General features: G+C 41.2%; 2 protein-coding genes across 7 annotated transcripts in view; one reads left to right on the forward strand and one right to left on the reverse strand.

Moving 5' to 3' along the window:
* Positions 1–2,524: 2,524 nt before the first annotated feature.
* Positions 2,525–9,934, forward strand: LOC126986356 (uncharacterized). Its single transcript, XM_050842409.1, has 5 exons — positions 2,525–2,600; positions 3,897–3,999; positions 4,198–4,322; positions 5,981–6,158; positions 6,763–9,934. Exons 1-5 carry the CDS (start codon positions 2,571–2,573, stop codon positions 6,864–6,866), a joined length of 540 nt encoding a protein of 179 aa, XP_050698366.1. The 5' UTR covers positions 2,525–2,570; the 3' UTR covers positions 6,867–9,934.
* An 8,114-nt stretch (positions 9,935–18,048) lies between these two features.
* LOC126986357 (cell adhesion molecule Dscam2-like) overlaps positions 18,049–25,273 on the reverse strand; it is a 93,649-nt gene continuing 86,424 nt past the window's right edge. For 3 of the 6 annotated variants that reach the window (XM_050842413.1, XM_050842411.1, XM_050842410.1), the window contains one exon: positions 18,049–20,802. In XM_050842413.1, the coding sequence (XP_050698370.1) occupies positions 20,571–20,802 (232 nt within the window). In that variant the 3' untranslated portion in view covers positions 18,049–20,570. The remainder of the gene's footprint in view (positions 20,803–25,273) is intronic. The other 3 variants (XM_050842412.1, XR_007739624.1, XR_007739623.1) reach the window with 3 other exon arrangements.

Raw genomic sequence — 25,273 nt, forward strand, 5'->3', positions numbered from 1 at the left:
GTTGGTATTGGGATCTCTGCTGTTTTTTTTTGTCTTGTTAAGGATTCAGAGTGCAAATTCATGGTAAGGGAAGAGAAGAGAAAGAAAAATAAGATCTGAATGACTGGGGCTGTGTTACGAGTGGGGTCCTGAAGGGGTTGGTATTGGAATCCTTTGCTGTTGTTATCCTTAATATTAGGGATTCGGTAAGCAAAGAGAAGAGAAAGAAAAATAAGATCTGAATTACTGGGGCTGTGTTACGAGTGGGGTTCTGGAGGGGTCGGTACTGGCTCCACTATTGTTCATCATTTACATCAACGATTTGGACACAGGAATTATATAGTAGTGGAGTTTGCGGGCTGTGTTACGAGTGGGGATTCAAGAGGCGTCGGTACTGGGTCCACTGCTGTTCATCATTTACATTAACGATTTGGACACAGGAATTATATAGTAGTGGAGTTTGCGGGCTGTGTTACGAGTGGGGTTCTGGAGGGGTCGGTATTGGCTCCACTATTGTTCGTCATTTACATTAACGATTCGGACACGGGAATTAGTAGTGATGTCAGCAAGTTTGAGAATGACACATAGATCGGTGGAGCAACTGGCGAAGGGCGCGAGGAGACTTGATCGAAGCTTTAAGATGGATGAAGGGTTTTGATAAGGGTGATGTTAACTGGGTTTTGGTGGTAAGGGAGCCGGGTAGGACACGTAGCAATGGGTTTAGGTTAGATGGATGAGGCAAAAATAAGGGAGATTTTAATAAGGCTTTGGTGGTAAGAGAGCCCGGGTAGAACATGTAGCAATGGGTTTAAGTTCGACGGATGAAGCAAAAATAAGGGAGATTTTAATAAGGCTTTGGTGGTAAGAGAGCCCGGGTAGAACACGTAGCAATGGGTTTAAGTTCGACGGATGAAGCAAAAATAAGGGAGATTTTAATAAGGCTTTGGTGGTAAGAGAGCCCGGGTAGAACACGTAGCAATGGGTTTAAGTTCGACGGATGAAGCAAAAATAAGGGAGATTTTAATAAGGCTTTGGTGGTGAGAGAGCCCGGGTAGAACATGTAGCAATGGGTTTAAGTTCGACGGATGAAGCAAAAAGTAAGATTGATGTTAATAAGCCTTTGTTGGTAAGAGAGGTAGGACACGTAGCCATGGGTTGAAGTTGGATAAATTCAGATTCAACAAGGTCACACGCAGGGTAACCGGTTTGTGAGTGGTGGATGAGTGGAACAGCCTTGGCAGTCATGTGGTGAGGGCTAAGGCGATAGATACCTTCAAGGAGAGGTTAGATAAGTTAGTGGATTATGGGGTTAGGTGGGGTTAGGTTCACAGGAGCTGCCTTGTATGAACCAACAGGCCTCTTGCAAACTCCTTACGTTCTTAGAAGTGGAGAAGGAGGAAGAGAAGAAAAGATGATAGGGAAGAAGGGAAGAAACACATGGAAGATAGATGCTGCATTGTATGAACTAACAGGCCTCTTGCAAACTCCTTACGTTCTTAGAAAAGGAGGAGGAGGAAGAGAAGAAAAGATGATAGGGAAGAAGGGAAGAAACACATATGGAAGAGAGATGATGCCTTGTATGAACCAACAGGCCTCTTGGAAACTCCTTACGTTCTTAGAAGAGGAGGAGGAGGAAGAGAAGAAAAGATGATAGGGAAGAAGGGAAGAAACACATATGGAAGATAGACGCTGCCTTGTATGAACCAACAGGCCTCTTGGAAACTCCTTACGTTCTTAGAAAAGGAGGAGGAGGAGGAAGAGAAGAAAAGATGATAGGGAAGAAGGGAAGAAACACATATGGAAGATAGACGCTGCCTTGTATGAACCAACAGGCCTCTTGCAGACTCCTTACGTTCTTAGAAGAGGAAGAGGAGGAAAGAGAAGAAAAGATGATAGGGAAGAAGGGAAGAAACACATATGGAAGATAGATGATGCCTTGTATGAACCAACAGGCCTCTTGCAGACTCCTTACGTTCATAGAAGAGGAGGAGAAGGAGGAAGAGAAGAAAAGATGATAGGGAAGAAGGGAAGAAACACATATGGAAGATAGACGCTGCCTTGTATGAACCAACAGGCCTCTTGCAAACTCCTTACGTTCTTAGAAAAGGAGAAGGAGAAAAGAGAAGAAAAGATGATAGGGAAGAAGGGAAGAAACACATATGGAAGAGAGATGCTGCCTACCACTAACACTACCACCACTATTCTTTTTTTTAATCAAGGGTTTAGTAAGAAGAAGTGGGTTAGTGGTGAAGGTACAGGTGGGGGAGAGGAAAGACACAGTATAGGAGTGTAGGCCTACAGTTGTATGGCGTAGGAGCAGTGGGTGGCAGGCTTTTTTTTCTCGCATTTGTTAACTTCTTTATGCCATTGAACTAACTCCTCTGCTCTAAAATAATAATAATAATAATAATAATAATAATAATAAAAGGTTCGTTAGTAGTTCTGGTGTCGTTACTGTTTATCGGGCACCTTATCAGTGAACCCCGGCGCGCACCACTATCCCCCCCCCCCCACCCCACACCCCTCTCACTCCCCCTTTTCCCCTCCTGAAGGTGCTGGTGGTGGCGGCGCTGGTGGTGGCGGCGCAGGCCATGACCGTTTCGCAAGATGAGGCCGCGGAGGTAAGAGACAGACAGACAGACAGACAGATAGATAGATAAAGACAGACACAGATTAACAGGTCGATAATGAAAAGAAGATAAACACTGATTGCTAAGTAGAGGTAGATACAGATAAATAGGCAGATAAATAAGGTAGATAGATAGATAGCTAAGTACAGATAGATAAAGACAGACACAGATTAACAGGTCGATAATGAAAAGAAGATAAACACTGATTGCTAAGTACAGGTAGATACAGATAAATAGGTAGATAAATAAGATAGATAAATAGATAGATAGCTAAGTACAGATAGATAAAGACAGACACAGATTAACAGGTCGATAATGAAAAGAAGATAAACACTGATTGCTAAGTACAGGTAGATACAGATAAATAGGTAGATAAATAAGGTAGATAGATAGATAGATAGCTAAGTACAGATAGATACAGCCACACACAGATTAACAGGTGATAATGATAAGAAGATAAACACTGATTGCTAAGTAGAGGTAGATACAGATAAATAGGTAGATAAATAAGATAGATAGAAAAATAAAGATTGATAGCTAAGTAGCCTACAGACAGATAAAGATATAAACAGATCGATAGAAAAGATAAACATACAGCTAAATAGATAAATAGATAGATTAAGACTGACACAGGCGAATAGGTCCATAGATAAGACAAACATAGAAATAGGTAAATACAGATAGGCCTAGACACATGAGTCGATTGATTAGATAGAGAGATAAAGATAGATAGCTAAATATAAATAGATTCGCCTAATAGACTTAAATATACAAGTATTTGTCCTTTGATCCACCCACTCATCCACCACACACTTTAGGGCTCCACATATCATCCACCACCTCACCTCTAAGCCACCCAAAAATTTACTCCACTGACCCATCAATCAACCCACAAACAAAACTATACTATTCCACCCACTCATCCACCACACACTTTATGGTTCCACATCATCCACCAGCCAACCTCTAAGCCACCCAAAACTCCACTCACTGACCCATCAACCCACAAACAAAACTATACTATTCCACCCACTAATACAAACACGACCAACACACCAACCAACCCCACTCATCCACTCATCCACCACACACTTTATGGTTCCACATAATTCCACCAGCCCACCTCCAAGCCACCCAAAACTCCACTCCACTGACCCATCAATCAACCCACAAACAAAACTATACTATTCCACCCACTAATACAAACACGACCAACACACCAACCAACCCCACTCACCCACCCATCCACCTATGCCCCCCTGACCCCCCATTCCCCTCGCCCCCCAGGTCCCGGCCGAGCTGCGCCCCATCGTTCCCGGTGGGTCCTGGTTCGACGACATGGCACTGGAGAGACTCAGGACACGACACCGACACCTGAAGGAGATCGGGGGTGAGAGAGAGAGAGAGAGAGAGAGAGAGAGAGAATCATTGCAATATGTAAGATGTAAAAATAAAGAAGAGAGAGAGAGAGAGTGGGGGAGCTTGCTAGAGGGACCGTTAAGAGAGGAGGCGGGAAGTGAGTGAAGCAATCCACCCCCAGATGTATGACCCCCTTTAGTTAGCTCATCAACCATCCTTCCCCCTACAGGCAGCACCACGGAGGAGGACCCGGAGGAGAAGTTCATCATGGCCCGCCTGAAGGACCCGGAGCTGAAGGTTATCGAGAAGGAACCCGAACCCAACGAACCACCCCGGGCAGCACTCAAGGCGGAGGTGAGGGGGAGGAGGAGGAGAGGGAGGAGGGGTGAGGAATAGGGTGATGGGATGAAGAAAGATGAAGGGTGAGGGAAAGGGTGAAGGATTAAGGAGAGGGACAGGGTGAGGATTATGGAGATTGAGAAGGGTGAAAGCAAAGGGAGTGGGTGAAGGGTGAAGAAGAGTGAGAGGATGAGGGTGAAGGGTGGGGAATAGGGTGATGGGATGAAGAAAGATGAAGGGTGAGGGAAAGGGTGAAGGGTTAAGGAGAGGGACAGGGTGAGGATTAGGGAGATTGAGAAGGGTGAAAGCAAAGGGAGTGGGTGAAGGGTGAAGAAGAGTGAGAGGATGAGGGTGAAGGGTGAGGAATAGGGTGATGGGATGAAGAAAGATGAAGGGTGAGGGAAAGGGTGAAGGGTTAAGGAGAGGGACAGGGTGAGGATTAGGGAGATTGAGAAGGGTGAAAGCAAAGGGAGTGGGTGAAGGGTGAAGAAGAGTGAGAGGATGAGGGTGAAGGGTGAGGAATAGGGTGATGGGATGAAGAAAGATGAAGGGTGAGGGAAAGGGTGAAGGGTTAAGGAGAGGGACAGGGTGAGGATTATGGAGATTGAGAAGGGTGAAAGCAAAGGGAGTGGGTGAAGGGTGAAGAAGAGTGAGAGGATGAGGGTGAAGGGTGAGGAATAGGGTGATGGGATGGAGAAAGATGAAGGGTGAGGGAAAGGGTGAAGGATTAAGGAGAGGGACAGGGTGAGGAATAGGGAGATTAAGAAGGGTGAAAGCAAAGGGAGTGGGTGAAGGGTAATGAAGAGTGAGAGGATGAGGGTGAAGGGTGAGGAATAGGGTGATGGGATGAAGAAAGATGAAGGGTGAGGGAAAGGGTGAAGAGTTAAGGAGAGGGACAGGGTGAGGATTAGGGAGATTGAGAAGGGTGAAAGCAAAGGGAGTGGGTGAAGGGTGAAGAAGAGGAGAGGATGAGGTGAAGGGTGAGGAATAGGGTGATGGGATGAAGAAAGATGAAGGGTGAGGGAAAGGGTGAAGGGTTAAGGAGAGGGACAGGGTGAGGATTAGGGAGATTGAGAAGGGTGAAAGCAAAGGGAGTGGGTGAAGGGTGAAGAAGAGTGACAGGATGAGGGTGAAGGGTGAGGAATAGGGTGATGGGATGAAGAAAGATGAAGGGTGAGGGAAAGGGTGAAGGGTTAAGGAGAGGGACAGGGTGAGGATTAGGGAGATTAAGAAGGGTGAAAGCAAAGGGAGTGGGTGAAGGGTGAAGAAGAGTGAGAGGATGAGGGTGAAGGGTGAGGAATAGGGTGATGGGATGAAGAAAGATGAAGGGTGAGGGAAAGGGTGAAGGGTTAAGGAGAGGGACAGGGTGAGGAATAGGGAGATTAAGAAGGGTGAAAGCAAAGGGAGTGGGTGAAGGGTGAAGAAGAGTGAGAGGATGAGGGTGAAGGGTGAGGAATAGGGTGAAGGGTACAGGGATAGGGTGAAGAATGAGGGACAAGAAAAGGACATATGATACTAGGTTCTTCAATTTCACCATAAGGACAAGAAACAGACGTGTGATAGGCCTATAGGTTTTCATTCTTTCCCTCTTCATTACCACTTCGCCACTACTACTACTACAACTACTACTACTACTACTACTACTACTACTACTACTACTACCACTCCTTCAGGACACACGCGAGGCCCTGCGGAGTTTCATGAGGCAGCACAAGGAGAGGGGCGGCGACGGGGGCGGCTCCCACGGCCCCGCCCAAAGCTCGCGGGAGTTCATGGAAATCTACGAGAGGGAGCTACAAAAATTCTTCAAGAACTTCATGAGTGTGATGCTACAGGCGGAGATTGGTGGAGGTGAGGCTGGAGGAGGAGGAGGAGGAGGAGGAACACAAAGTAACACAAAGGAAGAACAAACAACAGCAGACCTGATAGTCCTTACGAGGCTGTTTGTGACAAGCTACACTAACTATCTAATCAAAGGTGGAAGATGAAGGACAGCAAAGGCGGAGGAGGAGGAGGAGGAAGCAATGGTGAGGTTGGGTGAAGGAAATGGAAGATGAGGAGAGAGAGAGAAATGGTGAAGGAATGGAGGAAGAGGAAGAGGAAGAAGATGGAATAGGAAAAAGAGGAGGAGGAGGAGGAGGAGGAGGAGGAGGAGGAGAAGGCAAGACTAGATGAAGGAGGAGGAGGAGGAGATAAAGAGGAACGGAGGAGGAGGAGAGAAAGAGGAACAGAGGAGGAGGAGGAGGAGGAGAGAAAGAGGAGTTGAAGTAATACACAATAGGAAGAAAGGAACTAGATAATAATGAAGAAGAGAAGGAGATAAGGAGATAAAAGTGATGTTCATAAACAAAGAAACAAACAGGCAACCATCAACCCATTTTCTTTGGCTACGTTATAATCCCGTTTTCTATGAAGCCTAACAATTACAGCAGTCTCCCCTTTTGTTCTTCCGCAGTGAGCATCGAGAACAGGAGTGAGGAGGAACGCAAGGAGGTCGAGGGCTTGGCGGGGGCACAGCACGGCGACCACACTGAGTTCAACGCCGTGGCCACACCCTAGCCACACCCCCGCCCTGTCACACCCAAGGAGGGACCCACAAACTACAAACTCATTCACCAAGGTTCTTTCGAGACCTTTCCCTTACCTCCACATCCAAGCCACATCCCATTAAGGCCTCTGTCACATCCCGACCACATCCCAACATGGTTCAGAATACTTCATAGCTAAGATGCACTCTGTCACATATCACTCTGCCCTGACCACATCACTTTGAGCACCCTGACCACATCCCAGCCACATCCCCTACGAGTGTCTCCATTCTAAAACCTAATTCACAGCTAAGCCACACTCTTTCACATGTCTTCCAGCTCTAACCACATCCCTCCAAAGCCCCTGCCACATCCCGATCACATACCTACGAGGTTCTGTACTCCTAAACCTCTTCAGGGATACTTGAGAGCTTAACCACACTGTCACATCTTCCAGCCCCAGCCACACCCTTTGAACCACCTGTCACATCCCTACCACATCCTCTACAGACCCTTCCAGAATGATTTAGAGCTTTGTGAGGGTAGTTTGCATTTGGGTGAGTTTACCAGCCCATTGAACCTCCTGTCACATCCCTACCATACCCTGTACAGCCCCAGTCACATCCCTGCTGCTCCTATGCTTCCAGACCCTTCCAGAATGATTTAGAGCTTTGTGAGGCTAGTTTGCATTAGGGTGAGTTTACCAGAACCCCTCAAGACATTTCCAAACCCCTTCCCCAATCAATAGACAGAATCATCACTCCTACCCCTTTCCTTCCTTCCTTCCTTCCTTCCTTCCTTCTCTGGCCCTTCCCTTCCTCACTCACCCCTACCCCCTTCCTCCTTTCCTTCCTTCCTTTGTTCCCTTCCTCCTCTTCTTCCTCCCTTCCTCACTGAATCATCACCAATACCCCTTCCTTTCCTTCTTTCCTTCCCTTTATCCATCCCCTCCCTTCCCGTCATTCTCTGCACCCTACAGACAGAATCATCATCACTTCCGAAACCCCGTCCTTCAATGCCTCCCTTCTCCCTTCCTTCCAGTGTTGCCAGATTGTCGTACTCAGCGTCCTTGGTTAATTATTGGTCTTGGCAACATTTATGGGTCAGATACCGGTAAATACGCAGCTCTGAGTATGATAACCTGGTGACGTTGCTTCCTTCCTTCCTTCCCCACACCCGACATGGCAATGACCAATTTTTTCTTCCTTCCATGGAACTCAGGAAAGGCGCTTGTCATGAAAAGTCTCTTTATTATTTTCCGACACAATTGAAGCTCTCTGTGGCATGCATCCCAGACTCACTCCTTTCATTCCAACTCAACCCATCACTCACAAATCTATATCGATGATTTTTCTAACACGACGGAGCGCACTGCATTTTTTTTATATATATGTGTGTATGTATGTCGTAGTTTTAAGTACATGTGTGTTGGTTTTTATCATATTTTATTATTTAATTCTTCCCCGCCCCCCACTCTGTAAAGGGGCGATTACACTGGGCAAATTTTCCGTGGATCTTCAGTCAAACCACGATTTCCGCTGGCGTGGTTCTCAATTGCTTCTTGTTATTGCTGCTGCTGATGATGATGATGAGTAATACCGGCGTCCTTCAGTGAAATCTACCGTAGCTTTGGAAGATCGTGGACACGTCAGAAAACCACGGAAATAAGAGAACCACGCCAGCGGAAATCGTGGTTTGACTGAAGATCCACGGAAAATTTGCCCAGTGTAATAGCCCCCTTAACCCTAGCTGTTGTCTCTTCTCTACGGCTCCGTCAGTGTGTACGTGACGGAGCTTCGTGTAACAGTTCAAAGGATGGGCCTCGTCTCTTACCTTACTTAGCAGGATGATGTGTGTGTTTTTTTATAATGTTCCGGTGACTGTGTTTGATGTTTGTGGTTTCTCAGCTGCAGATAGACCTATTCAGAGCAACCGTTCCTTTCTACCTTACTGATGAAATTAAATCAATATTGCTCCTAATTTAATACCTTACTGACGAAATTAAATCAATATTGCTCCTAAATTAATACCTTACTGACAAAATTAAATCAATATTGCCCCTAAATTAATACCTTACTGATGAAATTAAATCAATATTGCTCGTAATTTAATACCTTATGACAAAATGAAACCAATATTCCTCCTAATTTAATGGTACTAGTTTCCAGTTGGTCCCTAAACCGAATCAAATCAGCATCTACCACTTCTTTGCAATTCTTTAAATCTCTCAGCTCACTGGTGAAGTCCAATCAGTGTTTTTCTTAATCTGTTATGAGAGGTTTGCAGTTGTTTCACAAGCACCCACGCCAAAGCCTTCCCCATGTCTCTGGTGAAGGAGACGGCGAGAGGATTAAGAGAAATATATAAAAAAATGCCTGCGGTCAGCTACTCCAATACAGCTAAACAAAAGATACAGCTCTCAAAATAATACTGGTGATAATAATGATAATCTGTAATAATAATAATAAGAAAAAAAAGAAAAGAAGAACAAGAACTAGAATAAAAATGAGAGGATGAGAGAGAACCAAAAATAAGGAAAATATGATGAAAAAGAATAAGATGAAAAAGAAAAACAAAGAAAAAAAAGGAGAATGTACGAAGTTTAATTTCGATAAACACTAAATTTGTTATGAAAAATTTGCATCTAAAACTATATTCCATTTTTCTTTTTCCGATTCCTCTTTTTATTAGATTATTTATATGTGTGTGTGACCAAATGATGTAAGGGAGTCCATTATTATTATTATTATTATTATTATTATTATTATTGTAGTTATTGATAAGTAAGGAGGTATCGAGAGTCTATCCATGTGTAGGTTGTGAGAAACTTTGATCAATTAACACAAAACTTTATACGTATTTTTATTTTGAGTGTGTGTGTGTGTGTGTGAGAGAGAGAGAGAGAGAGAGAGAGAGAGAGAGAGAGAGAGAGAGAGAGAGAAATAGTATACCATTATTTTGTACCGTAGAGACTAGCCGATAGACACATAGCAGCACACACAAACATTTGGTATTATATTTATTGATGGCACAGTAGCCGCCCCTCTCTGTCCATGCATGTGGGAGAGATAGAAAGAGAAATAAAAAGTAATATATGTAGTCTGGTGTTTCACTGTGACCTTCCTCGCAATGCTCTTAGCCTGACCTTACCGAGTGACCACAAGCAAAGAAAGAGAGGGTTCTGACCTTCCTCCAATGCTCTCAGCCTGACCTTACCGAGTGACCACAAGCAAAGAAAGAGAGGGTTTTGACCTTCCTCCAATGCTCTCAGCCTGACCTTACCGAGTGACCACAAGGAAAGGAAGAGAGGGTTTTGACCTTCCTCCAATGCTCTCAGCCTGACCTTACCAAGTGACCACAAGGAAAGGAAGAGAGGGTTTTGACCTTCCTCCAATGCTCTCAGCCTGACCTTACCGAGTGACCACAAGCAAAGAAAGAGAGGGTTTTGAAGTTGGTCTTTTTTTCTTTTTTTCTTTTTTTTTTACAGCTAAGGAGACAGTTCAAGGGCGTAAAGAAAAATATATATAAAATAAAAGGCCGCTACTTACCGCTCCTGAATAGAGGTCAAAGGAGTGTCCAAAAAGAGAGGTCAGTTTCGGGTCTGGTGTAATATTTTCATTTTTTTGTATTTTTTTATTATTCTTTCCTTTTAGATCCTTTTGTTCTTTATCAATTTTTTTTTTTTTTTTTTTGAGAGCGAGTTCTTTATTTTTTGATGTTGGTGTGGACATGCATTTTTCTTTTTTTTAATGATTTCACTACAGCAACGCTCTTTACAACCCACTACCACCACTACCACTACCACTACCACCATTACCACCACCCATCACCACCCACCACAACCATAACAACCACCAACAACACCCAACACCACTACCACCCACCACTACCACCATTACCATCACCCACCACCACCCACCACAACCACCAACACCACTACCACCCACCACTACCACCATTACCATCACCACCCACTATCACCCACCACAACCATCATCAACAACACCTAACACCACCATCACCACCACCACCACCTGTATACCACTTACCTGAAGGCTGCCCAAGGTCCTGTCTGGGTCCCCTGCTTGCTGTCTTTCTTCCTCTCTTCCTGAAGGTGCTGCCGGAGCCTCTGTGTGTTGGGGGATGAGGGAACAGCCCAGTCAGGAATATTAGAATGGATAACATATATAGTAGTAAAATAAAAATAAAATCAGACTCAGTTAAAGAAGGGAACAGAAAAAGTCAGAAATATTGAAACAGAATATGTACGTCTATAAAAAGAAAAAAGAAAATCAGATGAAATTAAAATATGGATCAGGAGAAATCTGAAAAATATGGGAATGATAGACAAAAAAAAAGAGAATGAGTGAGAAAATGATACAGAAAACAGGAGAGAGAGAGAGAGAGAGAGAGAGAGAGAGAGAGAGAGAGAGAGAGAGAGAGAGAAAAAGACAGAAAGAAAGAATAAAAAAAAGAGAGAGAGAGAGAGAGAGAGAGAGAGAGAGAGAGAGAGAGAGAGAGAGAGAGAGAGAAATGAGAGAAAGTGAGACAAAAAAAGACAGAATGAGGGAGAAAGGGAAACAGAAAACAAGAGAGAGAGAGAGAGAGAGAGAGAGAGAGAGAGAGAGAGAGAGAGAGAGAGAGAGAGAGAGAGAGAGAGAGAGAGAGAGAGAGAGAGAGAGAGAGAGAGAGAGAGAGAGAGAGAGAGAAACAAAGACATAAAGAAGAAAACAAAAAGAAAAAGAACAAGAAACATCAAACAAAACTGATAAAGAGAGACAGACATTAAAAAAGCGCGAGGGAACAGAAAGAGAAAAACATGTAAAATTTTATTCAACATGTTTTCTTTACAAATAGAATTTAATACACTGTGATATAACCATATAAATGCATATAAACAATCTATTTAACACTCACACAGCTCCAACGCGTCAGACCGGAGACTCAAGGCCCCGGGGAGCTCGTGCCCGACCCTGCCTAATGCCCGCTGCCTCCCCTCCTCCCCTCCTCCCCTTGCACTGTCTGAAGGAGGAGGAAGAGGAGGAGAAAGAGGAATTGCCTAATGCCCGCTGCCCCCCCGCACTCCCCTCCTCCCCTTGCACTGTCTGAAGGAGGAGGAAGAGGAGGAGAAAGAGGAATTGCCTAATGCCCGCTGCCCCCCCGCACTCCCCTCCTCCCCTTGCACTGTCTGAAGGAGGAGGAAGAGGATGAGGAGGAGGAGGAGACAGAGGAATTGCCTAATGCCCGCTGCCTCCCCCCCACTCCCCTCCTCCCCTCGCACTGTCTGAAGGAGGGGAAGAGGAGGAGGAGGAGGAGGAGGAGGAGAAAGAGGAATTGCCTAATGCCTGCTGCCCCCCCGCACCCCTCCTCCCCTCGCACTGTCTGAAGGAGGAGGAAGAGGAGGAGGAGGAGGAGAAAGAGGAATGAGAAGATTAAAGAGAACAAGAGTAGCAAAGACCAAAGACAAGAAGAACAAGGAAGGAAGGAGAGGAGAAAGAAGAAAAATGAGAGAATGGAAAAGAACAAGAAGAACAAGCAAGAAGGAAAATAGCAAAAAACAAGAAGAACGAGAACGTGAATAAGAAAAAGATAAAGGAGAAGGGAAGGAAAAAGGAAGAGAGGTAAAGATGAATAAAGAAAAGGAGATGGAGAAAATAGTAAAAAGAAAAGAGGAGAAGCAGGAAGGGGAGAAAGTGGAGGAAGGAAATGAAGGAAAAGGAAGAGGAGACCGCAAAAAACACAAAAAAAATAAAGTGAAGGAAAAAACTGGGGAAACGTAGGCCTATAACAAAGAAACAGAGAGAACGAGACGAAAAGAGAAAAAAAAAGCAGAGGGTAGTGAGAGCAACATCAACAGCAGGACAGACAGACACGGACACACCCACCCACCAAAGTCTTGAGTCCCCAGCCTTGGAATATCTTGTGAAGGAGGGTTGGATTTCATTGGCTTAAGGCGCACTGTCAAATTAAGACCGAGCCCCGGAACCCTCGCCACACACACAGACAGACAGACAGATGGGTGGACAGACAGCGGCAGAGCAGACCGTCCGCCAGCACCTTCCCTAAACCCCTTGTGACAGTCTTTCCGTCGGTCAAAATTGAGGGGATTGTTATATTTTTTTTTTTAATATATATGTTGAAGTTTTAATATTTTTCTTCGTTTTTTTTTAATTTTTTGCTTGTTATGATTTCTTTCTTTCTTCTATTATTTTTTTCAATGTTACGAAGACTTTTTTTTTTTTTTTTGTATTCTGAAACTTAATATTTTTTCTCCTTTGATGATATTTTGGGATTTCTTTCTTTATTTTTTTTTCCTATCAGTATTTCCGTATTTTCCAATTTGATGTTCTTTTTTTTAAACTGATTTTCATTTTGTCATTTTTTTTTTAATTCTCAAAGTTTTTTTTAATTAATCGTAACTTTTGATTTATTTGTCGTTAAACATCTCGGCTTTCGATTTTTTTCAGCGTTTCGTCTTTTTTTGTTATTGTTGTTGTTGTTGTCGTTTTCTCTCTTTTTTTTTGTCTCGCTTTTTCTCTCTTTCTCTTTGCTTTAATTTTTTGTCTCATTCTCTCAGTCTCTCCTTAGCTCATCACCTCACTCTCGCTCATTCTCTCCCTTTGTTTCTTTATTTTCATGTCTATTTTTCCTTTTCTACGTCTTTTTAACTTTCTCCTTCCTTCTCTCATCTTCTTTCTATGTTCCTCCTTTCTTCCTTTCTTTTGTGTTTTCTTCCTTTTTTTCTTCATCTTTGTTTCTTTATTTTCATGTCTATTTTTCCTTTTCTACGTCTATCACTTTCTCCTTCCTTCTCTCATCTCCTCTCTATGTTCCTCCTTTCTTCCTTCTTTTTTTTTTCTTTTTTTTTTTCCTCTCCTCTCTCTCTTTATCTCTTCTTTATTTTCATGTCTATTTTTCCTTTTCTACGTCTTTATCACTTTCTCCTTCCTTCTCTCATCTCCTCTCTATGTTCCTCCTTTCTTCCTTTCTTTTAAGTTTTGTTCCTTTTTTTCCTTATCTCTCTCTTTCTTTATCTCTTCTTATCCTTATTCTTTATCCTTATCGGTTTCTCAGTCCCTCATTCTCTCTTTACCTCTATTTTATATCTCTTATTTTTTTCATTTTCTCTTTTCCTTCTTAATTTCCTCATCCCTCATTGCCTTTGTTGTTGTTGTTGTTGTTGTTGTTGTTGTTGTTGTTTTGTCTCACTTTCAATAGTTTAATATCAGTCTACCGTCCCGTCTCCTTCTTTAAAACTTTGTGCGGTATCATCACCATCATCATCATCATCATCATCATTATTATTATTATTTCTATTATTATCCTCCATCGTTAATTTCCATACAAGCAACATCTCACCACATCATCACTGCATCCTCACCATCAACATCTCTAAGAAACACATTATTATTATTATTATTATTATTATTATTCATTTTTATTATTACTGTTATCATCCTCCATCGTTAATTTCCATACGTGCAACATCTCGCCACATCATCGCTGCAACCTCATCACCGTCAACATCTCTAAGAAAAACACTATTATTATTATTATCATTTATCATTTTCATTATTAATATTACAGTCTTCCCTCAAATAGTATGGTTTTCAATAGTTCGGTTTCAGTTTTAAGTGGATTTTCATAGAAGATTTTTTTAGGATTTTTAAATTTCCCGACGAGCCGGAAATTTAAAAATCCTAAAAAGATCTTCATGACAATCCGTATAAAACCGAACACGAATTATTGAAAACCGTGCTATTTGAGGGAAGACTATGTTATTATCCTCCATCATTAATTTCCACACAAGCAACACCTCATCATCGCTACATCCCCACCACCATCAACATCTCAAAGAAACACGTCCTTAATAAAACACTTTACCATAAACTTGGAAGCAACACACCGTTTGGAGATGAAGAAAAAATATTGATAAAAACACGAATCTATATACACACACACATTTATATATATCTCTCTCTCTCTTTAAAAATAAACAAAATAGCACCATATATATATAGCCACCATACCAGACTTTACAAGCACTCTGTCTGTCTGTTTCTGTGCTTACCTATCTGCCTGTCTGTCTGTCTGTCTATCGCGAGGGGGGCCGAGAGGGGGAGGGGGAAGGTGTGTGAATCATTGAGACTTCAGGTTTTCAAGTTCAGGAAGACGTAAATGATATGAAGAGAGAACATTCATGAACTCGAGAAACGCACACACACACATCGAGGGAAGGAGGAGACGCACACACTCATGTACACCTACACACGCACACACGCACACACACACCCGCTCTTCTCCGTTGATGTGGATTGGGCACTTTTGGGGTAATGAACAGGTGTGTGTGTGTGTGCGTGTGTGTGTACATCTCTTCCCTCCAGTGTGGCAGCAGCATCCCAGTAAACCATGATACATACATACATACACACACAAGTGGCGCACATGGCATACGTCGGCGTACACGGGCAGCGGCGCGCACATACATACCCACACGAGCGGCATGTATGCGCACACCTGACCCCCGACGCCCGACACACACCTGCCACCGTCAACGAAGGTAAACAAACGAATGAACAAACGGAAACGGCGGAACTCAGGTATTTACAAACGTTCTCGCAAGTGCTAACGGAAAGCTGACCTCGTCTTGCGCTTCCTCGGGGAACTCACGACCGGAGAGACTGAACGAACTGAGGCTTTGTTATACACGAGTTCCCTTCCCCTCCTGGCGGTCTGCAGGGGAAGGAAGGAAGGAGAAGGAAGGAAAGGAAAGGAAGGAATGAGGGATGGAAGAAAGGAAGGAAGGAAGGAAGGAGAGAAGGAAAGGAAGGAAGGAGGGATTGAAGAAAGGAAGGAAGGAGGGATGGAAGAAAGGAAGGAAGGAGTGATGGAAGAAAGGAAGGATGGAAGGAAGGAAGGAGGGATGGAAGAAAGGAAGGAAGGAGTGACGGAAGAAAGGAAGGAAGGAGAAGGAAAGAAAGGAAGGAAGGAGGGAAGGAAGAAGGGAAGGAAAGGAAGGAAGGAGGGATTGAAGAAAGGGAGGAAGGAAGAAGGGAAGGGAAGGAAGGAAGGAAGGAAGGAAGGAGGGATAGAAGAAAGGAAGGAGAAGGAAAGGAAGGAAGGAGAGAAGGAAAGGAAAGAAGGGATGGAAGGAAGGAAGGAAGGGAGGAAGGAGAGAAGGAAATGAAGGAAGGAGGGATGGTAGGGAAGTAGAAAGGAAAGAAGAAAGGAACGGAGAAAGGAAGATGAGAATAAAGGAAGGGAGGGAAGGAACTTAGAAGGGTAGAAGGAAGGAATACAAGACGGAATGAAGGAAGAAATAACTAAGAATCATGGAAGGGAGGAAAAGGGAAAGGAGGAAATGGGTGAACACAAAAATAAAGGAAGGAAAAGAAATAAGAAGAGTAGGAAGAAGGAAGGAGGCACAGAAGAGAATAAGAAGGTGAAGGAAAAATAATGGAAAGAGATAAAGAAGGACAAGAATGATGGAGAGAGGAAAGAGAGAAGGAAGGAAAGAGAAGGAAGCACGGAGAGGAAAAAATGTGATAAAGAAAAAATGGGAGAGAGAAAAATAAAGTAAATAAAATAAAGAAAAAAAGTTTGAGGTCAGCAAGTTAGTGAAAAGTTACGGTAAAAAGAGTGAAGGAAATAATGAAAAGAATAAGGAAAAGAAAGGAGATTGAGATTAGAAAGTTCAAAGGAAAAAGAAAAAGGAGAAAAATTGGGATAAAGTTCATAATAAAAAAGATTGAAAAAAGAAAATTCGTAGGTAAAATAAAGAAACAGTGAAGATGAAAATAAGAATGAAAAGAAAGAAAAGAAAGAAGATTGAGATTAGAACATTTGTAGGTGAAAAAAGGAAAGGAAGGAAAATTGAGATAGCAAGTTCATAAGCAAAGGAAAAAAAGAAAAAAGACTGAAAAAAGAAAATTCGTAGGTAGGAAAAAAAAGTGAAGATAAAGAAGAGGAAAATAAAAAGAGAAAGAAAGAAGATTAAGATTAGAACATTTGTAGGTAAAGTGAGAAAATTGAGATAGCAAGTTCATAAGTAAAAGAAAAAAAGAAAAAAAGACTGAAAAAAGAAAATTCGTAGGTAAAAGAAAAAAAACAGAAGATAAAGATGAGGAAAATTAAAAGAGAAAAAAAGAAGATTGAGATTAGAACATTTGTAGGTAAAGTGAGAAAATTGGGATAGCAAGTTCATAAGCAAAAGAAAAAAGAAAAAAGACTGAAAAAAAGAAAATTCGTAGGTAAAAGAAAAAAAGTGAAGATAAAGAAGAGGAAAATAAAAAGAGAAAGAAAGAAGATTAAGATTAGAACATTAGAAAAAAGACTGAAAAAAGAAAATTCGTAGGTAAAAGAAAAAAGGTCAAGATGCAGAAGAGGAATATTAAAGAAAAGAAAAATTAAGAGAAATATTGAAATAAGAAAAGATTGAAAGTTTGTAAGATAGTTATTTTTTCTCTAAGATATTCCAATACTGCTTTAATATTTGGGCTTTACTGAACATGGACAAGGACTGAGCCTGTACTGACCTGACCTGACCTGACCTGACCTTACAATCTGCAAACCCTTTATCTAACAGGTACGCAATGAACATGACTGCTGGTACGGTGCGCTCTCTCTGACACACTAATATTACGGTTGCAGTAACTTTAAATTCTTTCATCCCTGTATTGACCGAATTTGCTTAAGTTTCTGCAGTGAATGTGACAAACTTAATCTTTATCTATATTTCACAGCATTAAAGTAATTCTCTCTCTCTCTCTCTCTCTCTCTTGCATATACACACACACTTTCTCTCAAACCCTTTTTCTCGCACACACAAACATAGTCTCTCTCTCTCTCTCTCTCTCTCTCTCTCTCTCTTACACATACAAATTTTCTCTTTCTCACACACAAATATACCATTTCTCTCTTTTTTTTTTCCTCTCTCTCTCTTTTACACATACAAATTCTCTTTTTCACACACACAAATATACAGTTTCTCTCTTTTTTTCCCTCTCTCTCTCTTTTACACATACAAATTCTCTTTTTCACACACACACAAATATACAGTTTCTCTCTTTTTTTCCTCTCTCTTTTACACGTACAAATTTTCTCTTTCTCACACACAAATATACAGTTTCTCTCTTTTTTTTCCTCTCTCTCTTTTACACATACAAATTCTCTTTTTCACACACACAAATATACAGTTTCTCTCTTTTTTTCCCTCTCTCTCTCTTTTACACATACAAATTCTCTTTTTCACACACACAAATATACAGTTTCTCTCTCTTTTTTCCCTCTCTCTCTCTTTCACACGCACACACTCGCTCTTTTACCCACACACACACACACGCACACACACAAAGCCGTACACAGTTAATAAGTCCTCCGCGGCTGGTCACTTCGCCTGCTCTGCCTTCCTCCACCTCGCCGGTCGCCCTACGCCAAGCACACAACAACACAACACTAAACACCTTTTTTAGTTGGCTTCTACCCTGGGAGAGAGCGCTGACATCACGCGGCTACTAGAAAGTGTAGGTACAACAACAGTAAGTAGTACTGGTAGTATCACATGGTAACCTAAGACGTGGTTCTGTATAAATGTACACTGAGATGGGGCTCCCTTCAACCTTGGCTTGTTTTGGAATGGTCTCGCTACGTACAACCTCAGAGTCATGCCTTCATGCGGACAGTCATGGGTATACGCACGCACACACACTTACATACACTTACGTACATGTGTATACACACTTATTCACCCACCCAGCAGACAGGGAGTAGTCAACGAGCACATATACAGCCACACATGTGCACTCATTTGCTCGTAAGTTGTACACACACACACATACACACATGCACACAGAACCAAGTACCGCGCAGTGATGGAGAAATGTTTAAGTGATAACTATATAGCTTACTACCTGAGGCTTTGATCTAGTACACACACACACACACACACACACACACACACACACACACACACTACCCTGACCAACACCCACCCAGCCATGCATCACAGGGGGGTGGATAACATTGTCCTCACGGCGCGCGCTAACACACAGCACAGCAAGACCTCACAACGCCCTCCCTCACTAGGCCATCTAACTCCGATGCAGACGCACGAACGAACGGAAGATTGAAGACACGAACGGCTTGGCGTTGGCCTCGTCTCCCCCGCCCCTCGCTGCCCACGGCGGCGAGGGGCGGGAGGAACCGAGGAAGGGAGGGATACTGGTGTTGTTATGGTGCATTCCACAGGCTGTGATTGGTGCATTCCATTGGTGCTGTGGCGTCCTGGACAGTGTGGTGGCTGTGGGTGTGGCCTGAAGCTGGGCGGTGGACTGGGGTATGGGGGGTGGGGGTGTGACACTGACGGGAGTACTGACTGACTGACTGATTGGCTGACTGACTGACTGACTGCTGTGTGAGCTGTAAAGATTATATCCTGTGAAGCTGCTGTAGAGGTTTGCATTTCTACTTGATTGTGGCGACACTAACTACAGTTAAGTGGACCTCCCTCTGCGCGGGGAGGAGATACTGGGGGTTATGCTGGGGGGGTAGGGGATTAGTGGCCCCCTGGGGAGTCATGGGGGTGTGAGTGAGGCTGTGGAATGAGTCGACCCAACAACCAAGCACTGACTGTCATGCCTCCACACCGTGAACACTGACGGGAAAAAAAATTGTTATTGATATGATTGTAAATTTTTCTTGTTTTGTGGGGTGGCTGGGGTTGTGTGGAGCTGTAGGTGGGGGGTCCTGGGGTGGCACTGCGGCGGCCCTCCGGTCAAGGGCAACACTCACACACAACGCGCGGAGGCAACGCCGACACTTGCACTCAGGAATTCGGACACGTGGGGCGGGAGTGTGTGTGTGTGGGTCACCTGCACCCCGACCCCACACCACCTCCCTCTGGACCCCGAACTGGACTCCTCCGCCAGTTCCTTGGAGATAAAAATACAGGCTCTCTAATTTACAGGTGTCTAGTATTTCCTCTCACTGTCTGTCTGCAGGTGAGCACATAAACATAGCCTTAATTTACTGTTATGTATACATCGGCTGCATTTTCTGTAATTCGGTTTGGCGATCCCACTCTCTCTCTCTCTCTCATTCTCTCTCTCTCCAAAGATCCGATTCACTTTAGTTTCCCTGTTTTGTAATTTCCTGCGCTCACTGGAGGTCACTTCACCGTCGAATACTTCTGTCCATCACAGCGACGATCACCTCACCACCACCTCTCTCGCACACATATAAACAACCCTAACACTGGGCGGCATTTTGGTGACCTGGCTTGGTGAGGCGCGAACACGGCACCTCACCATGACCAGCGTACACAGTGTCAATACTTGCCACGAAACCTATATATGCACAGGGCTGTCGATGAACAAACACACACACACACACACACACTCACACACACGATCTGGTCCCAGGTTAAACAGGAGTAACTCTGCCCTGATCACAACGAGCTAATATGCCAAATTCTGTCCTAGGAACGTTTGACGGAAGCTGTGTCAAGGGGAACGTTCTGAAGTGTGTGTGTGTGTGTGTGTGTGTGTGTGAATGTATGTGTATGTAAGGTATGTGTTTGTGTGAGTATGTAATATAAGTGTGTGTGTGTGTGTGTGTGTGTGTGAGTGTGTGTAAGGTATGTGTTTGTGTGAGTATGTAATATAAGTGTGTGTGTGTGTGTGTGTGTTGGGTGACCTGCCTGTGTTGTTACTGTTGTCGTTGGCAGCGGTCCGGCCCACTAAACATTGATCTGGTAGCCGGACTCCCGGGGGCGCGCACCCTTGTAATACTTCTGCTGGAGGTGGTGAGACTTGGAGGACGAGGAGGAGGAGATGGCGCTGCTGCTGCTCCGCTTCCCGCCTCGGTCGCACTCGGTCTCACTGTATTCCTTCCTCGAGTCTGAAAAGCCTCGAGGGGGAGGTGGAGGGGGCGGCCTGCAGGAGGAGAGGCGGTCAGCAGGCGAGGCGTGGCTGTGGGGCAGATGTGACGCCTGGTATTAGGGTCTGCTGGTAATCCCGCGGCTGCCACCAGTGTATGTGTTTGTGGGGGGTGCGTCTGACACTCTGTACGCATCTTGCCAATTAGAATTCAAATCAAAATATATAAGGAAAACACTAAAGGAGTTTCAAATAAAAGGAGAATTTGATGCCATGAGTTCACACCCTGTACGCATCTTGCCAATTAGAATTCAAATCAAATATATAAGAAAACACTAAAGGAGTCTCAAATAAAAGGAGAATTTGATGCCATGAGTTCACATTTTGTATGCATCTTGACAATTAGAATTCAAATCAAAATATATAAGAAAAACACTAAAGGAGTCTCAAATAAAAGGAGAATTTGATATCCACGAGTTCACATTTTGTACGCATCTTGCCAATTAGAATTCAAATCAATATATATAAGGAAAATACTAAAGGAGTTTCAAATAAAAGAAGAATTTGATATCCATGAGTTCACATTTTGTACACATCTTGCCAATTAGAATTCAAATCAAAATATATAAGAAAAATACTAAAGGAGTCTCAAATAAAAGGAGAATTTGATATCCATGAGTTCACACCCTGTACGCATCTTTCCAATTAGAATTCAAATCAAAATATATAAGAAAACACTAAAGGAGTCTCAAATAAAAGAAGAATTTGATATCCATGAGTTCAAACTTTGTACGCATCTTGCCAATTAGAATTCAAATCAAAATATATAAGAAAAACACTAAAGGAGTTTCAAATAAAAGGAGAATTTGATATCCTTGAGTTCACACCCTGTATGCATCTTGACAATTAGAATTCAAATCAAAATATATAAGAAAAACACTAAAGGAGTTTCAAATAAAAGAAGAATTTGATATCCATGAGTTCACATCCTGTACGCATCTTGCCAATTAGAATTCAAATCAAAATATATAAGAAAAACACTAAAGGAGTCTCAAATAAAAGAAGAATTTGATATCCATGAGTTCACACCCTGTATGCATCTTGACAATTAGAATTCAAATCAAAATATATAAGAAAAACACTAAAGGAGTCTCAAATAAAAGAAGAATTTGATATCCATGAATTCACACCCTGTACGCATCTTGACAATTAGAATTCAAATCAAATATATAAGAAAAACACTAAAGGAGTCTCAAATAAAAGGAGAATTTGATATCCATGAGTTCACACTCTGTACGCATCTTGACAATTAGAATTCAAATCAAAATATATAAGAAAAACACAAAAGGAGTCTCAAATAAAAGGAGAATTTGATATCCATGAGTTCACATCCTGTACGCATCTTGACAATTAGAATTCAAATCAAAATATATAAGAAAAACACTAAAGGAGTCTCAAATAAAAGGAGAATTTGATATCCATGAGGTCACATTTTGTACGCATCTTGCCAATTAGAATTCAAATCAATATATATAAGAAAAACACTAAAGGAGTTTCAAATAAAAGGAGAATTTGATATCCATGAGTTCACACCCTGTACGCATCTTGCCAATTAGAATTCAAATCAAATATATAAGAAAAACACTAAAGGAGTCTCAAATAAAAGGAGAATTTGATATCCATGAGTTCACATTTTGTACGCATCTTGCCAATTAGAATTAAAATCAAAATATATAAGAAAACACTAAAGAGTCTCAAATAAAAGGAGAATTTGATATCCATGAATTCACACTCTGTACGCGTCTTGCCAATTAGAATTCAAATCAAATATATAAGAAAACACAAAAGGAGTCTCAAATAAAAGGAGAATTTGATATCCATGAATTCACACTCTGTACGCATCTTGCCAATTAGAATTCAAATCAAATATATAAGAAAACACAAAAGGAGTCTCAAATAAAAGGAGAATTTGATATCCATGAGTTCACATCCTGTACGCATCTTGCCAATTAGAATTCAAATCAAATGTATAAGAAAAACACTAAAGGAGTCTCAAATAAAAGGAGAATTTGATATCCATGAGTTCACACTTAGTACGCATCTTGCCAATTAGAATTCAAATCAAAATATATAAGAAAAACACAAAAGGAGTCTCAAATAAAAGGAGAATTTGATATCCATGAGTTCACATCCTGTACGCATCTTGCCAATTAGAATTCAAATCAAATATATAAGAAAAACACTAAAGGAGTCTCAAATAAAAGGAGAATTTGATATCCATGAGTTCACACCCTGTACGCATCTTGACAATTAGAATTCAAATCAATATATATAAGGAAAACACTAAAGGAGTTTCAAATAAAAGGAGAATTTGATATCCAGGAGTTCACACCCTGTACGCATCTTGACAATTAGAATTCAAATCAAAATATATAAGAAAAACACAAAAGGAGTCTCAAATAAAAGGAGAATTTGATATCCATGAGTTCACACCCTGTACGCATCTTGCCAATTAGAATTCAAATCAAAATATATAAGAAAAACACTAAAGGAGTCTCAAATAAAAGGAGAATTTGATATCCATGAGTTCAAACTTAGTATGCATCTTGCCAATTAGAATTCAAATCAAAATATATAAGGAAAACACTAAAGGAGTCTCAAATAAAAGGAGAATTTGATATCCATGAGTTCACACCCTGTATGCATCTTGACAATTAGAATTCAAATCAAAATATATAAGGAAAACACTAAAGGAGTTTCAAATAAAAGGAGAATTTGATATCCATGAGTTCACATTTTGTACGCATCTTGCCAATTAGAATTCAAATCAAAATAATATATAAGAAAACACTAAAGGAGTTTCAAATAATAGAAGAATTTGATATCCATGAGTTCACATTTTGTACGCATCTTGCCAATTAGAATTCAAATCAAAATATATAAGAAAAACACAAAAGGAGTCTCAAATAAAAGGAGAATTTGATATCCATGAGTTCAAACTTTGTACGCATCTTGCCAATTAGAATTCAAATCAAAATATATAAGGAAAATACTAAAGGAGTCTCAAATAAAAGAAGAATTTGATATCCATGAGTTCACATTTTGTACGCATCTTGCCAATTAGAATTCAAATCAAAATATATAAGAAAAACACTAAAGGAGTTTCAAATAAAAGGAGAATTTGATATCCATGAGTTCAAACTTAGTACGCATCTTGCCAATTAGAATTCAAATCAAAATATATAAGAAAAACACAAAAGGAGTCTCAAATAAAAGAAGAATTTGATATCCATGAGTTCATATTTTGTACGCATCTTTACAAATTGGAATTCAAATCAAAATATATAAGAAAAACACTAAAGGAGTCTCAAATAAAAGGAGAATTTGATATCCATGAGTTCACACCCTGTACGCATCTTGCCAATTAGAATTCAAATCAAAATAATATATAAGAAAACACTAAAGGAGTTTCAAATAATAGAAGAATTTGATATCCATGAGTTCAAACTTTGTACCCATCTTGCCAATTAGAATTCAAATCAAAATATATAAGAAAAACACAAAAGGAGTCTCAAATAAAAGAAGAATTTGATATCCATGAGTTCACATCCTGTACCCATCTTGCCAATTAGAATTCAAATCAAAATATATAAGAAAAACACAAAAGGAGTCTCAAATAAAAGGAGAATTTGATATCCATGAGTTCACATCCTGTACCCATCTTGCCAATTAGAATTCAAATCAAAATATATAAGAAAAACACAAAAGGAGTCTCAAATAAAAGAAGAATTTGATATCCATGAGTTCATATTTTGTACGCATCTTTACAAATTGGAATTCAAATCAAAATATATAAGAAAAACACTAAAGGAGTCTCAAATAAAAGGAGAATTTGATATCCATGAGTTCACACCCTGTACGCGTCTTGCCAATTAGAATTCAAATCAAAATATATAACAAAAACACTAAAGGAGTTTCAAATAAAAGGAGAATTTGATATCCAAGAGTTCACACCCTGTACGCATCTTGACAATTAGAATTAAAATCAAAATATATAAGGAAAACACTAAAGGAGTCTCAAATAAAAGAAGAATTTGATATCCATGAGTTCAAACTTTGTACGGGTCTTGCCAATTAGAATTCAAATCAAATATATAAGAAAAACACTAAAGGAGTCTCAAATAAAAGGAGAATTTGATATCCATGAGTTCACATCCTGTACGCATCTTGCCAATTAGAATTCAAATCAAAATATATAAGGAAAACACTAAAGGAGTCTCAAATAAAAGGAGAATTTGATATCCATGAGTTCACACCCTGTACGCATCTTGCCAATTAGAATTAAAATCAAAATATATAAGGAAAACACTAAAGGAGTCTCAAATAAAAGAAGAATTTGATATCCATGAGTTCAAAGTTTGTACGCATCTTGCCAATTAGAATTCAAATCAAAATGTATAAGAAAAACACTAAAGGAGTCTCAAATAAAAGGAGAATTTGATATCCATGAGTTCACATTTTGTATGCATCTTGCCAATTAGAATTCAAATCAATATATATAAGA

Source organism: Eriocheir sinensis, chromosome 61 (assembly GCF_024679095.1).
Source record: "Eriocheir sinensis breed Jianghai 21 chromosome 61, ASM2467909v1, whole genome shotgun sequence".
Taxonomy (NCBI): domain Eukaryota; kingdom Metazoa; phylum Arthropoda; class Malacostraca; order Decapoda; family Varunidae; genus Eriocheir; species Eriocheir sinensis.